The sequence below is a fragment of the Piliocolobus tephrosceles genome, chromosome 9, assembly GCF_002776525.5.
Source record: "Piliocolobus tephrosceles isolate RC106 chromosome 9, ASM277652v3, whole genome shotgun sequence".
NCBI lineage: Eukaryota > Metazoa > Chordata > Mammalia > Primates > Cercopithecidae > Piliocolobus > Piliocolobus tephrosceles.
Window position 1 is genome coordinate 22745460 of NC_045442.1, and position 16313 is coordinate 22761772.

A 16313-nucleotide genomic window follows, 5' to 3' on the forward strand; every position below is an offset into this window, starting at 1 on the left:
GGGGAGTCTACAGGGTTGAGCCCAGATGTCCAACCACTGCCTAAGAGGGCAGTTAACAGTTGCTGTTGCCAGGTTCGGTGGTTCATGCCTGTAATCCCAACATTTTGGGAGGCTGAGGTAGGCAGATTGCTTGAGCCCAGGAGTTTGAAACTAGCCTGGGCAACATGGTGAAACCCTATCACTACAAAAAAAATTAGCCAGATGTGGTGGCACATGTCTGTAGTCCCAGCTACTAGGGAGGCTGAGGCAGGAGGATGGCTTGGGTCCAGGAAATAGAGGCCATAGCAAGCTGAGATCGCGTGCCACTGCCCTCCATCCTGGGTGACAGAGTGAGAGCCTGTCTCAAATAAACAAGCAAATAAAAGCAAACAAGGTTAGTATCCAAGTGCCCTGACCTAGTAAGGCATTATGAGGAGTGAACCCAGTGTCTAGGCTGTGGCAGAGTCAGGCAGGGGCAGCCTGGAGTTGATCCCTGGGGATAGGTGTGATACAGGGAGTAGGTCTGAGTGGCAGTGGTCCAGCCCGGTGGACTGGCTCAGAATCAGGCTCTAGGGCCCACAGAGATATCAGAGAGCAAATGGGAACACCCGGGCTTGGGGGAACAACTGCAACTCGAGGGAAGGGGGTGTCCCTGGCTGGGTATCTGCATTGCACAACTCCAGGGGGTGCCATCCTATAGGATACAATGTGGACGCCCTCTCTAGAGTTGTGCCACATAGAAAAACAAGCCAGGACTAGGCACCAGGGGTACCCCCAAGCATCCTGGATCCTGAACTTGGGGCAGCAGAACCAGTCTAAGCCCATTCGCTGCTTTGACCATCTGGGACATAGGTAGCAGCTGCAAAAAAAGGAGGTTTCCCTTCCCCTCCTGGTTGGAAACTGGAGGCCTGAGCTTGGTCCAAGGATGACCACAGGAGGTGGGGGTGGGGTGCAGACAGCAACAGGTTCAGCAGGAACTTTCCTCAGACCTGCAATCTGCTCCCAGGAATTGCAGGCGGCCCCCTCACTTTGCCCTCTGGGTCCAGGCTGCCCAGCCCCTCCCTGTTGACTCAGGAGCACTGCCAACAAAAGGGAAGGGCCCAGAGAAGGTTCCGGGCCATTCAAAGGACTGGCCAACCATTCCCAGAAGACTGGCATTGTTTTGCTAGAATAAACGGTTGAGAAACAACTTAAGAACTCCTGAAATTTGGAGGGCTGCTGTCCAGATTGCAAAAACAAACAAGATTTGGTGACCTGCAGCACACCAAGTGCTTCCACCAGCAATTATCTTAACCCTGAAACAACCCTGGGAGGCGATTCACATTCTTTTTTGTTTTTTGAGATGGAAGTCTCGCTCCGTCACCCAGGCTGGAGTGCGGTGGTGCAATCCCGGCTCACTGCAACCTCTGCCTACTGGGTTCAAGCCCTTCTCCTGCCTCAGCCGCCTGAGTAGCTGGGACTACAGGTGCACACCACCACACCCGGCTAATGTTTGTATTTTTAGTAGAGATGGGTTTTCACCATGTTGGCCAGGATGGTCTCGATCTCCTGACCACATGATCCACCCACCTCGGCTTCCCAAAGTGCTGGGAGCCACCACACCCAGAGCGATTAATATTCTTATCTTCTTTTACACCCAAGGAAGAGGGCCTTAGGAAGTCATGGGCTAACAGGGGCAGGGCCAGGCCTCTGCTTGGGCCTGCTATTTCCACTGCAGCACTGACCACCAGATATTCAGCTTCAGAGGGGATGGAACTGCCAGAAATGGCCTAACCCTGGTGCAGGACACTGGGTAGCAAAGCTAGGAGTTTATAAGAGGCCAAGAAACGTTCGTATCTGAGCCTTCAAAAGGACAGCAGCCCCCACCTAGTCAGACTCATCCTCCAAAGATCACCCCTGAGAATCTCTGTTTCTCTCTAGTAGCCTAACTGGAGCCCTAAGAAAACCTGTTTTGTCCTCTCTGTTCAACCCTTGAAAATAATTCATAACTCGAAGGGACCAAATCTCAGCTTTTCTGCTTGGTGAGCCTTCCCCAGCCAAATGCCAGCGACCCCTGCATGACACGGAGTCACTCACTCGCAGCTTTCAAATTCTCTTTATTAAAAATCTTTTCTTTTCTCTTTTGTAAAAACAAACACTTTGCAGTCAGTTATACAGATCAGGAAAAGTCGTGACAATTTATAGGACACTCAACAAATTTCAATACTTTACAAGTTCAAACTTAACTTAGTGTTTTTGTTTTTCTCATAAATTCAAAAAACAAACTCTGGTCCAGTTCAAGTATAATCTAATTATCTAACAGGTCACAGCCTCGGACTGTCCAAGAATGGGAAACCCTGATACTAATGGCTGCTGCTCACACCATCAAATTTTCCAAATTCTTTGGGGATACTGTCTAGATAGATGCTATTTTGGGTGTGAACGATGAAAAGAAAATTATACAGGCCTTTTGTTATATTAACCTGGGGTAAATATGAATCTGTTGCTCAAGGTAGCAATTGCTCTTCAGCATCCTTTTCTGGGAGACACTTTGAAATGGCTGACAAAACACTGAAAAAAAGTTTTAAAAAATAAATCAATATTTTCCTGGTTGCCTTTAAATACTGCATTGTGTGTGGCACACGTAGGAATAAAAAGTGCAAATCATAGGGTCGGTGAAGGACCATGCCAATGGAATTGTATAAAAATAAATAAAATAAATACATATGTACACACAAGTATAGACTCTTAGATGATTTTAAACTGAAGGTTCTGATTGAATGCAGATAGCGCCTTATCTCTCTCCCTCCTGGGGGCCCTCCCTAGCTTTCCAATATGAAGGCCAGTCTATCACGTGGGAGCCATAACACTACACGACCATCTGGATTTCCATGGAAATGCTGCTGGGGATGGGGGGTGGGGGAAGGCAGGGGTGGAGCAGAATGAGCTGAAGTCTGCTCCCACTTTGCTAGGGGACAAAGTGTCCAGTCTCTCTGATAATACACAGTTCTAGCCTCTGATAAAAATTGTACGCTATTTCCAGCAAAGTTCAGCAAGAAGGCCAAAGAACTGCCCCCAGAATTCCCTTCAGTGGGAAGAAAGACACACAAGATCAAAGGTTTTCTAAGAAATGGAGGAGGCAGAGCTGGTGTCCAGAATGCCAGGTTCAAACCTGTGGAGTTGGCCAGGGGAACAATCCGGGCTGAGCCATGATCTTCAGACTTTATTTGAGATACCAACTTTTCAGCAGCCCCCATATGGTCTTCTCAAAAGATAAAATTACAACAAATTTACTTTAAAGATCTTAGTTGGCTTTTATTTTTGATTCTAGAATTGGGCAACACGTCATTCTATAAAATAGAATGAGTGTTCCCAGGAGCTGAGCGGAGGAGGTTGGCTTTATAGACAGAAAAGGGCTGAGGAAAGCAGACACAAAGAACAAAAACCAGACCGGTCATCTCAAAGTTGCTTTCCTTATAAAGGTTAAAACCAAGGACACTTCTTCATCATGCTGGTTAAAACTGGCCTGTTTGGGGATTTGGCTATTCTCTTCTCTCTGTCTCTCTCCTGATTTCTTGGAAGACAGAACTTTAACATGAGTGACTCCCTTTTGTTTTGGTCTGTTGGGCCTAGTGCAGGAGCTCAGTTCAAACCAACAGCCTCCTACAAATTTTATGTAATAGTCTGATGATGATGATGATGAGTTCAAGTTTCTTGCTTCTTCCAACCTCTCCGCATCACACCTGTTCAAGCTGGTCTGCTTTCACCTGGTGCTTGCCTTAACTGTTCTCTCTCACCAGCTCCCATAAGTATGTCCCTTGCCAATGACTGCATGCTTTCAGGTTTACACGGATCATTTTATGTTCTTCACTTGTTCCCTTTGTGTGCCTCAGTTACCTGATATAAAATGTCAGCCTTGAACTAATCTCTCTGCCCTTCCTCTATTAGTACAGAGGACAGAATGTGCAGTATGATCTCACATGCCATAAAAAGGAAAATGAAAATAAAACAAAACAAAACCCTACACAGTCCCTTCTCAGTCTGCCTGCCCAAGGTCAGGAATGAAACGACAGGAACTGCCTAGGGGAGAGTGACCTGTCTTCCTTGTTTTATTTTTCCTGGGCTAAGCTATGAAGGGTGCTTTCAGGAGAATATCTCAGCTCATGAAAACAGCTCCAGGCCCCCTTCCTACCTGCCCGAGGGCCTCTCTACGGCTGTGGCCGAGCCTCATTTCCCCCAGCACATTTATCCCATACCCTTTCAATGGAATATCAGACTAGAGACCCCACAGCCTGAAGGTACCCACCCTCCAGTACCCGAAAGAGCAGTGGGAATCAGGACTCTTCATAACACTTTGGTATCAAAGTCTGCACAGGCAGTCAAACCCAAGGAGCCCAGCTGGAAAGGGTCCACCTACAGACACCCAGCAAACTTCAATGCCACTCTTTGGCTCTGCAGCCTCTTTCCTTAGCTTCTCCCCCAACTGGGGGGCCATTTAAAAACCACCCCATGGTGAGGAGGTTGTACCCCAGAGTGCACGCACCACGGCTGAGTGAAGGACAGATGATGTTTCCTTGACTTAAATAAGCTCATTTAACCCCCAAAACAACTCTGTTTTCCACAGCCTGGAACTGTCTCTCTCAAGCCAATGCTACGCATTGCAGAGAGGCCAGCATTCCACCTAAACGCACGCCAACCGCTGCTTTAGCTGGAGGAAGATGCTTCTGTTTTTATTTTTAATTATAGTGAATTTGTACCAAATTCATTGTCCAGAATAGAACAAACCCTGACATCTCCTGAAATCAAGAGGAGGGAAATAAGTTTGGAGGAAACTTATCAGAGCTTCCACAATGAAGGGCTCTTTTCATCTTCTCTAAAATTCATTTATTTTACTTTAAGGCATAAGTCTGGCAGACTTCTAGAAGAACTGAGAAGACGACAGAGTTATTAAAAACAGGGGCTTTTCAAAAGGGTGGCCCAGCTGGAGGAAGAGGTGAATGAAGTCCCTCCCAGCTCTGCCAACAGATTGTCCGTGATGTCCCCTCACCGGGACTGCAGACCCGACTCAGCTCCCCAATGCAGGGGATACACGGGACACCAGAGATACTGCTGTAGACTCACTGCAGGGGTTCGCCTGACCCAGGAGTTTCCATTAAACCTTTTCCTTGCGTGACTCAGCCAGGCCTGACGTATTAGATCCTATCAAGAATTTAAACACTGTGAAAATCCCTGAGAAGTTGGGTTTTGTGAAAAGGAAATGATTCTTGGCACATAAGGAGAGAGGGAGAGAGAGAACAAGAGGAAAAGAGAGAAAAACAAATTGAAAGATGGTTTGAGAGAAACAAGAGTCAACAGGGAGAGAGTTGGTGACCCTCAGTGGGCTGGACACACCTGGGTGACTTGGCTCCTGGAGACATTTCAGGGGCATTTCACTGAGTCTCTGGGAACAAACGCAAGCAACGTGCCCTGCTTGGTTTTCCTTCCTCTCAGGCTTTAGTCCTGTCCCCAGAATCAGGAAGGCCCCGCTTCGGCGAGCTCTCCTTTCCAACCTTGCAGCAGCAGCAGAAGCAGAAGCAGAAGCATCAGAGCTTTTTCCTTTCGAAGCGGGGCACGATTCCACTGTCCTCCGGCCTCGGGCTACCTGCCCCCTCCGCCTCCTTGAGGCCCTCCTCGGCCAGCTGGGACAAATATTTCTGTGGAAAGAAGAGAGGAAGTGGAGGAAGGGACACATTAGTAGGGACCTAGAAGGAGAGGAGAGGAGGGGACATGCCTCAATCATCCCTCTCCTGGCATCTGTGCCCAGCTGTGGGGGTTACCCTCTTCCTGGTTCACAGATCCCCCCTGGGGCTACAGAACTTATGCTAAGTACCTCATTATGTTAGCTTACAAGTAATACATGTCTCCTGTAGAAAAAGTAGAAAGTACAGGCCGGGCGCGGGTGTCTCACACCTGTAATCCCAGCACTTTGGGAGGCCAAGGCGGGTGGATCACCTGAGGTCGGGAGTTGAGACCAGCCTGACCAACATGGAGAAACCCCATCTCTACTAAAAACACAAAAAATTAGCTGGGTGTGGTGGCACGTGCCTGTAATCCCAGCTACTCAGGAGGCTGAGGCAGGAGAATCACTTGAACCTGGGAAGCGGAGGTTGCTGTGAACCGAGATCGTGCCACTGCACTCCAGCCTGGGTAACTACAGCGAAACTCTGCCTAAAAAAAAAAAGAAAAGAAAAGAAGAGAAAGAAAAAAGAAAGAAGAAAGAAAGAGAAAGAGAGTAGAAAGTAGAGCTATAATAGCAAACACTTCCAAAGCCCTTATCTAGTGTCACGTGCTGTTCTAACTGCTTGACTTAAATAAGCTCATTTAACTCCCAAAACAACTCTGTTTTCCAGAAACAACCCAAGCTCTAGGCAACATATCTATGCCTAAAAGGCAGAGGGAGGGAAGCTGGAAGGCAGGGTAAATGAGCGCTGGCCTACGGCAGCTGTGCAAAACAGCACCACGGCCTGACATTTGAGACTCTTAACAACCTGTTTCCTGTCAGGGCAGGCTAGTGGGTGGGGAGCCTTGGAGGTCTTTTGATGAATTTAAAAATGGGCCTGTCTGTTCTATCCTTGAGGGCTGCCTCTGCATGACCCCCAGAGCACACTCACTGCTATACTGGCCTCGGCCCAACACTGTGAGCCAGGTCGGGCCTTTCTCGGGCTATCTGGAGTCAACACAGTGAGGCAGACTTGGACAGGTTTGAGGCCCCAGCTGGGGTTCTCTGACAGGGCAGCAAGGAAAAGGCAAAGAGCACTGGAGACAGAAGAGTGCAGACCAGTACGGTGGTTAAGTGTGTGCACTTTGAAGTCAGATGACCTGGGTTCAAATCCTAGCCCTCAGCAGGCAAGTTATCAGATATCTCTGACATCTGCGAAGGCAGGGGAATAACAGTAACTACCGCATAAGGTTGCTGTGAAGTTGAAGTGAGTCAACACAAGGCATTCAGCACAGCGTTTGACACAGAATAAACACTCAGTCATGTGGGCTTTTATTAGCACAGCACCAGCCATATGAGTTGGAGAAAGCCACACCTCGTCTCCCAGCCTCAGACTACTAATCTGTTAAACGGGAGGAACAGGGTTGTCCTCACCCTCCCTTCTGGGATGGTTTGAGGGTCAGATGACAGGGTGTGTGTGAGATGACCAGGTCTGCCTGCTCTCTCCATAGAAGAGACTGCAGTTGGCTTCCAGAAATGGGTGCAGCCTGACTGGGAGAAGAGCAAACGGTGAATGGCAGCAGGCAAAGCTGCTGATGGAGGGCCTGGGTTCTCCTCTGCCTTGGCTCAGGGAGGGTAAACCGTGTGCTGAGGAAGGCAAGTGAATGAGCGTCCAGTACACGGACACGTTCCGCTCCAGGGCCTGGAGCCAAGCAGGTATCTAGTTTTCCTATTGAGCGCTGGCTCCACCTGTTGTTCCGAATCACTCTGGGTGGGTTCTTGCAGAGCCGTGACCAGCTGTAGGGCACAGCACAGGCTGCTCAGAGAGAACGGAGACTCCTTCAACCTGCTTCCTGCCTTTAGGGGCAATCTCTGGTCCTCAACTCAAGGCCTCTCAGTTGTGTTAAGTTTAAAAGTTGCCTGATTTAAGTGTCAGTCATCACCTGCTGCTTGGGGTGGGGGAGACTGTGTGGACAGAGGCATTCTGTCACAGCCACTGACAGAAATCCTACCTGGGAAGCCTGTGGTGGAAACTCCCAGCTCCCCAGCTGGTGCACCAGGTAAAGCTGCCCTGCTGTTGGCTGGCACAAGGGGCTTAGCCAGTGTCTACCCCAATGCACCTGAGAACCACAAGAATGGCTCTGGCCTGCTGCGGGGAGGGGAATCTGCCTGGGGGCGTGGCCCAGAGGCTCAGAACACAGTGCAGTCCACTGCCCTGGGAAACATACATGAATTAGAATTAGAGGCCCTGGCAAGTCTGAACTCTTCCTAACTTCCAAGGTGACCTTGAACTGTGTGGCCCCCTGAAGGGCTGCGCAATACCACTGCAAATGCTGGATGAGAGAAAAGGTTCTCATGCCAACATAGCACAGCCTGACATAAGGATGGTCTACAATACAGACTCTCAGGCCCAGCCCTAGAGAAAACAGGTGTAGGGTGAGATCCGGGAAGCTGCATTTCTTTCTTTTTTTTTTTTTTTTTTGAGACAGAGTCTCGCTCTGTTGCCCAGGTGGGAGTTTTTGTTTTTTTTTTTTTTGAGACGGAGTCTCGCTCTGTTGCCCAGGTGTGGTGCAATCTCAGCTTACCGCACGCTCCACCTCCCAGGTTCAAGTGATTCTTCTGCCTCAGCCTCCTGAGTAGCTTGGATTACAGGCACGTGTCACCACGCCCAGCTAATTTTTGTATTTTTAGTAGAGACGGGGTTTCACAATGTTGGTCAGGCTGGTCTCGAACTCCTGAGCTCGTGATTCACCCACCTCGGCCTCCCAAAGTGCTGGGATTACAGGCGTGAGCCACCGTGCCTGGCCCAGAAAGCTGTATTTCAAAAAGATGCCAGCTGGTACAAAGATGGTTTGGGAAAATCAGGACCAGATGATTTCCAAGACCCCTTCCATCCTTGCCATTGTGTAGGTTTCATCTTGTCGGGAAAAGGGATGATTATGTCTTCAAGCTAGATGACTTCCCTCAGCTGGCTTTGTGGGACCCAGTCTGACCCTCCTGCTCTGGCCCAGTCAGGCCTTTCTTGCCTTGCCCCTGGAGAGGCCTACCCCTGGGCCACAGGCCCTGTGGCTGCCTCAGTCACAGAGCAGCTGCTCTCCAGAGGGAAATCAAAAGGCTTAAATTTGGGCATAGCCTATGAGAGTCCTCTGCAGATGGCGACCCAGGCCATGACATTCTGGGTCTCAGTTTCCAAGACAAGTATAGTAGAGTGAAAAGACGAAAGTGATTCTGAATCAGGCGATTTGATCCTAGGCCCAGTAACTCACTATCTGCGTGGCCTTGGACAAATTACATAGCTTCTCTGGGCCTCAATTTTCTCAATTATTAAACAAGAAAGTTGTCCCATATCTGAGTTTTTGTTTGTTTGTTTGTTTGTTTTTTGTTTTTAACTAGGCATGCATATTTGAATCTTTTGGAGAACTTTCTTAAATTACATCTTCCTGCAACCTGCCTTCCACCCCCAAATTTTACTAAATATCTAACTTAGTACCTGTATTTTAGAAATACTGTTCAGATGAGTCTGGATCATGTCCCTGGTTAAGGGGGCTAGATCGGTCACTTTTAAACAATTTAATGATAATAGTAATGCCTAGCCTGGGACTTGGGCACAGCCACTGTGAGGACTCCTTGAGTCAAAGCCTTGTGGTTCAAATAACTAGTCTGATTCCTTGTAGTAAAAACAGCAGGTGTCTTGAGATACTTACCCCTGGCCATCTGATATACCATGTCTTCTGTTAAGCTATCAAAACCTAGCCCATGCCAGAAGTTAATCATGAAAACCACATTCTAATGTATTACATATTAATTAGGTATATATTATAGAATATATTACCATATTTCATTGATCTTAAGACACTTTTTTTTCACACATTAATATCTCTGAAATAAAAATGCATTTTACAGTTGGTGGAGTCTCATCACTTGATTTGCAACATTTTTTTTTCTAGTTGGTGTGAAAAAATAATGGTGCCTTACAAATGATGGCACCTTAGACTGGGTGAAATACGGTGTATACAGTATTTTTTATATGTCGTCTTTTAACATACTATACCATTTATTTTATTTATTGCTTGTCACCTAATTAGGATGAAAACTCCATGAGAACAGGGATTTTGTCCACTTTACTGTTGTTGTTACAGTATCCCCAGTCCCTAGAATAGTGTCTGGTACCTAGCATGTCTGTGGGAAGTATTTGCTGTATGGATGAACAGCTAAAAAGAACAAAGCAGTGGTTTTTTATTCTAGGAAGCAGGGATACCTGCATAGGGGAACAGAAACAGAGAAAAACTGGAACATCCGAGTCTTGTGGGAAGGGGTCAGCCCCAGTCACAGGCCGGAGGAACACTGGCCTAACTTGAGTTACTCACGGTATAGAGGGAGAGGCGGATATTGCCAAAGCCAACCCAAACAGGATGTTTTAAGTACTAAAGTAGAGACATGCGCTAGGAGCAACATGGGAGGTAGCCACCATGTATGTGGAGAGCAGCCTGATGGAATCAAGTCTATGGGAAGATCAGGAGTTCTCTGAGTAGTGGAAAGAGACAGACACAGAAGCAGGAAACAGCTTGGTGTGCTTGGGGAATGGCAAGTAACCTGTGGCCTGGAGTAGGCCTTGCAGGTAGGAGCTAGACTCAGAGGCAAGCAAGGACGAGGATCCCAGACACCTGGCCCGGTTATGGAAACTGGGGAGCCCCTGGCATGCTGGGCAAGGAGGGTAGATGGTTACCTGTAAGTTCCTGTAGTGGACAGCACTGCGGCAGTGGCTCATCTTCGCTGTCTCCTCACTCGTGTAGAACAGCCCACACAGCTTGCAATAAAAGCCAGTCCTGGGAACCACGAACTCCACCCCTGGGGAAGGATGAGGGATAGACAGGCAGGGTTAGGATGGCGTGGGAGGCAGGCCCCTGTGTCCTGGCAGCCATCAGGTAGAAATGGGAGGCACGAGCTCCACCCATCACTTGCTGTTGACCTTGGCTGTTAACGAGCTTCTCCAAGCCTCAGTTTCCTCATTTGCAGAACAGTCACAAAGAGACTCACACCCACTCCATTCACAGGTGGTTGTGAATGTAAGGGATGGACTTGGCAGTGTCGTAAGCACTTAGCCATTCCACGGCCTGCCACTGGCCTGTTCTCCTACTATCAGCCTCCTTCCAAGAACAATGAAGGTGATTTCTGATATTTCACTTGTTGGATTTCATTCTCCACGCTGTACCTCTCTCTGCAGCTGCTGTGAGCAGGACTCTTGAAGAATTCTCTCATTTTTGTTTGTTTATTTTAGAATTATGTTCTTTACAGAAAAGAAGTAAATAAAAGGAAGGAAAAAATCACCCACAGTCACTCCAATCCAAATATTTTCCTCCACATGATTAACCTATATGTAGGCCTCTTTTTGTGGGACCGATTTAGTCATACCCTAATTACAATTCTGTGTCCTCTTTTTTTCATGCAATTGTATATCATTAACATTTCCCGCTTCCTCCAGTCTTTACATCTGAACCATCAATTAGCATTTCATTTGTGATTTATTAAATATAAGTCCCAGAATTCTGGGAGGCCTTTTGATTGCAAGCAAAGGAAAAAAATGGCACCACCACCATAGAGGGGTGATAATGTCACAGCCAGGGGATTCATCCTTGAAGGGATGGTGGCAGCTCCAGCCTCCACGAAGGTGTTTTGCAGGTCACAGTTCTCCTCTTGAAGACACAGTCAATCAGCGGAGTGGAAAGAGCCCAGCTCTGAGAGGGTTGAGGTCAGATGCTAAGAACCCATGTGACCTGGGGAGAGTTAGCCGAACTGCTCCTGGGGCTCGGTTTCCTCACCTGAGAATGGAGGTAGGAACACATGCACTGTTCACCAGGCACCTGACTGTGCAGTGCCAGCCAAAGGGCAGGGTGTGAGGGCCGCGAGAAGCAGGACCCATCCGGGAACTAAGAAAGAGGGGTGATGCTTGGAACACCCAATCCCACCTGCAGGTTTGGGGGCAAGCCTCTCTTTTCTGGGGCTGGGCAATGGTTTCAGGTCCGGCCATCCTGGGTAGAAGGGAGGAAGGGGCCTGGGAATGGCAGGGGCAGGGAACAGCAATTTCTTGCAGGGGTGGGGACAGGAAAGGTCTCCACTTATGACACCTGCTCCAAGGCACAGCGTGGCCGACTGCAAGCCCAGCTGCTTGGATGGCTTCACTTTCCTCCCCCACCTCCCAGGACACCGAGCTAAGTGCCTAGGAGACCCTGTCAGAGGGAAGCAGCCTACACTTGTCATTAGAACTTTTTTTCCATTTCAGAATAGCCACTTACCAGTGTGAAGGGCAGCTCTGAGGGAGGGAGACGGGAAGGAAGGAGGGAGCCCAGGAGGCCTGCCTGGACTGACAGACAGTGAGGCTGCAGTCCGGGACCTGAGGTGTCCTCCTCAGCCTGGCTTTCTCTAACTGCCACGTCGCAGGCTACACGCCATGCCCTCAGCAGTGGTCCCCAGAAGCAAGGGGGCCTCACTCAGGCCCAGGTGCCCGGAGGGAGGTTGAATGTCCTTCCCTTCCTCTCTGCAAAGGATGGAAAAGTGGCCCCAGCTTGGGCTGTGGGGGCCAGTTCTCCCCTCCACCTCGCAAACAGGTCCTGGCTCCTGGCTGTTGGTGCTGGCAGAGGCGCATTCAGCAGGTCTGCCTCCTTGCTCCGTTGTTACAAAATAGTTTTCCCTTTGCTGCTGCTCTGCAGGGAGCCGAGACCCCCACAACACAGGAGAGGGGCAGCTGGGACAAAAGGAGGGCTTTGATCAGAGCCACACTCTCAGTCCTGTCCCAGCCTCTGAGCCAGCTGGGTGGTACCAAGAAAGAAGCCCTGGGGTTTTTATTAAGCCCACTGTTGAGTCCTCTGAGTCCCTGTCAGGGGGACCCCCAGAAGGGGTACAGCTGCCCTAGGAGCTACCACAGACCCTGAAGCAGGGATTGAGCTGCTAGCCAAAGCCCCTGGCAGTGTAGCTAGAGTCATCCTCTGTAAGTTCTGGGAGAGATTTCACCTGAACAAAGACTTCTACTGTCAAAAAAACCAAACCAAAACAAAACAAAGAACCCTTGGAAGCCACAGTGTCATGAAGAGAAAATACAATGTAGAGTCAAACCCAACTCTTACTTATGCTGTGTGACCTCAAGCACACTGTTTACCCTCTCTGAGATTAGTTTCCTCATCTGTGAAATAGGAATAATAATGCTACAAGTGGTGTTTAGGGGAAGCACCTATCATTTTGCCTGGTGCTCAAATAATACTGGTTTGGAGACACGTGTTAAATATTTCATCACAGAAGCTGTTAATAACTGCCTAAATGTTGGCCTTCTCACCTGAACCCCAACCTCTCCCCAAGGCCACCTGGGGAACCTGGCTCCACAGTTTGGTGGCAACTTTCTTCCCTGGCCCCTGCTCCGCAGGTTCGGGCAGCACCAGGCAGCCACCAGGCAGAGAAGAGAAGCCTGGGTTGGGAGAAATCCCAACAGCTGCTAACTTGGACCAGAATAACGGGGTTGCTGCACACACCACAAATCCAACTGCACAACTCAGGACACTTCTGGAATGTGAGGGGGACGTGAAGAGGCAGCATCAAGACACACTGCCCCGGCCCTGATGTGTTCTGGAGCCACTCAATCCTCCATTTTTCAGCCTCTACTGGGATCATTAAAGCTGCATTTGGCTTCTGATAATAGCTCATGGCACGGGTAATTATAACTCTGTCATCCCAGTAAAGCTGGGATGGATAGGGGAGGGAACTTGCACTTTGCAGGCAAAGCTGTTTGTTTCTACTGAGAGCAGGCCTTGGCAGGCTCGCACTGGCCAGGGGCACGCAGGGCTGGCCTGGATTTCAAGTGCAGTGTACTTCTGCAGCCATGCCCACCCCTGGTCCCTGAGCAACGGCACTGGCCTCCCTTTCCTCCCAACTGGGAGCCCAGTCCTTGACATCCCTTATTTCAACTCTATGCTTTCCACAGGACAAAGCCAAAAAATCGTCTCTCACCTCCCTAGAAGTCTCCACGCCAGGAGTGACCAGCCCTGGAGGGTAAAGGGTTATGCAGCCCCAGTGAGAGGAGCCATAATAGGTCTTAAATATTTCATGAGTGAATAATACTAATGGACAACCCTTATTAAGTACCTCCCACTAGAAGGCACTCAGACCTTACCAGTATTTGTTCACTTAATCCTTAAAATAACTCTGCATAGTAGGCTCCTATTACTATGGCTGATTCACAGATGAAGAAATCCAAGCAGAGAGGTTAAATAAGTTGCTCTTCGTCATCCAGCCAGTAAGTAGTAGACAGGGGATTTAAACTCAGGGAATCAGATTCCACACACTGTGTTCGTAGTTTTTGTGCAAAAACTGCCTTTCCTACACTGTGCTGCTGCCTGAACTGGAAGAACCCAGAGAACAGAGTGATCTGAGATCAGAAATCCTGAGTTCTTTTTTTTTTTTTTTTTTTCTTTTCCTTTTCTTGAGACAGGGTCTAACTCTGCTGCTCAGGCTGGAGTACAGTGGCACAATCATGGCTCACTGCACTCTGGATCTCCTCCCAGGCTCAAGCAGTCCTCCTACCTCAGTCTCCCGAGTAGCTGGGACTGCAGATGTGCACCACCACTCCTGGCTAGTTTTTATTTTATTTTATTTTTTGTAGAGACGGGGTCTCCCTATGTTGCCCAGGCTGAGAAATCCTGAGTTCTAACCTGCATTTGCTAATGTCATCTTGGGTAAGTCTCTGAACTTCAGTTTCCTCACCTCTCAAATGCAGAACCTCATCCCATACTCTTCCTTGGGGGACCAATGAGATAATGAGTCTCAAAGCTAACTGAAGACTAGTAACAAGTACAATCTGTAAAAGCCCCGATCTGAAAACAACCCAAATATTTGTCAACAGATGAGTAAATAATGTGATGTATCCATATATGCAATACAATACTCCTCAACAATATAAAGAAACAGACTGGCCGGGTACAGTGGCTCACACCTGTAATCCTAGCACTTTGGGAAGCTGAGGCAGGTGGATCACCTGAGGTCAGGAGTTGAAGACCAGACTGGCCAATATGGTGAAATACCATCTTTACTAAAAAAGACAAAAAACTAGCCAGGTGTGGTGGCAGGTGCCTGTAATCCCAGCTACTCTGGAGGCTGAGGCAGGAGAATTGCTTGAACCCGGGAGGTGGAGGTTGCAGTGAGCCGAGATCACACCACTGCACTCCAGCCTGGGCAACAAGAACAAAACTTTGTCTCAAAAAAAAAAGGAAGGAAAGAAAGAAAGAAAGAAAGAGACTACTGATCCAACCAACAGAACAGATGAATCTCAATGATGTTGAGCAAAAGCAGCCAAACTAGCACATACAATATGATTCCTTTATGTAAAACTCTAGAAAGTGCAAACTAATATTTAGTGACAGAAAGGAGACCCTTTACCTGGGGGCTGCACTGTGGGGAGGGAGGGGTTACATAGGAGACAGGAAATTTGGGATATGATGAACATTGTTCCCAGTCTTGACTGTGGTGATGGTCTCACGGGTGTATTTATAGGCGAAAACTGATCAAACTATGCAGTTTATGTGCACTTACTATGTATCAATTATACCTCAATACAGCCAATTTTAAAAAGGCGAGATACTAGTTTCCTCCTAAATGGTTGGGAAAGATTAAAAACTGATAAACTCCAATGGGAGGTGGATATTGGGAACTCTCACTCAAGGTCGCAGTGAAAACTGATACCATCTTTTTGGAGTGCAATTTAGTAGCAATTATGAAAATTTAAAATGCAAATACATATGACCCTACAGCCCCCTGGCTAGGACGCTATCCCACAGGAACACTGGCACACACGTACCACTGAATAAGCACATCTGAAAGGCAGCACAGAACAAACGCTAAGAACATGGCTCTAGAGTCAGATGACTGGGGTTTGAACCTGACTCTGGTTTTTGCCTGTCCTTAGCTGTGTGACTCTGTATCTCAGATTTTTTATCTGTTAAATAAGGATAAAAACAGTACCTACCTCATAGGTGTTTTGAGAGGGTTAAAGGTGATAATACATGCAGATCACTAGGAATGGTGCCTGCATGGGGAATGTTAACAATAAAATCTTAGCTATTAAAATGGGAAAAAGAGCAGACAGCCTAAGTGTTCACCAGCAGAGGAAAGATCAGTCATTTATAGCATAGCTTTTACGATGGAATATTTGCAGTGGTTAAAAAGAATGTGTTCTCTATGTACCGACATGAAGAAATCTCTAAGACCCACTGCTAAGTGAACTTGTAGAACATTATGTGTATAGTGTGATCTTGTTTATGTGAGAGAAAAACCGTGGGCATGACAGTGGTAGGCTACCTCTGGAGACGGGGGAGAGACTGCAGGGAAGAGATCAGACCTTTAATATTGACTTGATATGGTTCTTATTTTTTGAATTTATTACAATAATCTTTCATACTTCTGTAATGAAAAACAGTAATAAAAAGACATGAATTACAAGGTAGCAGAATTTATTCTTAATTTTTGCTAGTGTCAATTAAGTTCCAAGTTCTTGGATGACAAGAGACGTGCGTTATATTTCTTGGTTACCCCAGAGTGTCTAGCACAGTACCATGTTATCCAGTAAGTATCTGCTGACTGGCTGAATGCATGAAGGAGCCTCCTTCTCCTGTAGGGT

General features: G+C 47.9%; 1 protein-coding gene across 1 annotated transcript in view; it reads right to left on the minus strand.

Moving 5' to 3' along the window:
- Positions 1–2058: 2058 nt before the first annotated feature.
- Positions 2059–16313, minus strand: part of RBM20 (RNA binding motif protein 20) — a 194238-nt gene continuing 179983 nt past the window's right edge. Inside the window, exons 13-14 of the mRNA XM_023206218.3 lie at positions 10383–10504; positions 2059–5651 (exon numbers count right to left, since the gene is read on the minus strand). Coding sequence (XP_023061986.2) covers positions 5541–5651; positions 10383–10504 — 233 coding nt within the window. The 3' untranslated portion in view covers positions 2059–5540. The remainder of the gene's footprint in view (positions 5652–10382; positions 10505–16313) is intronic.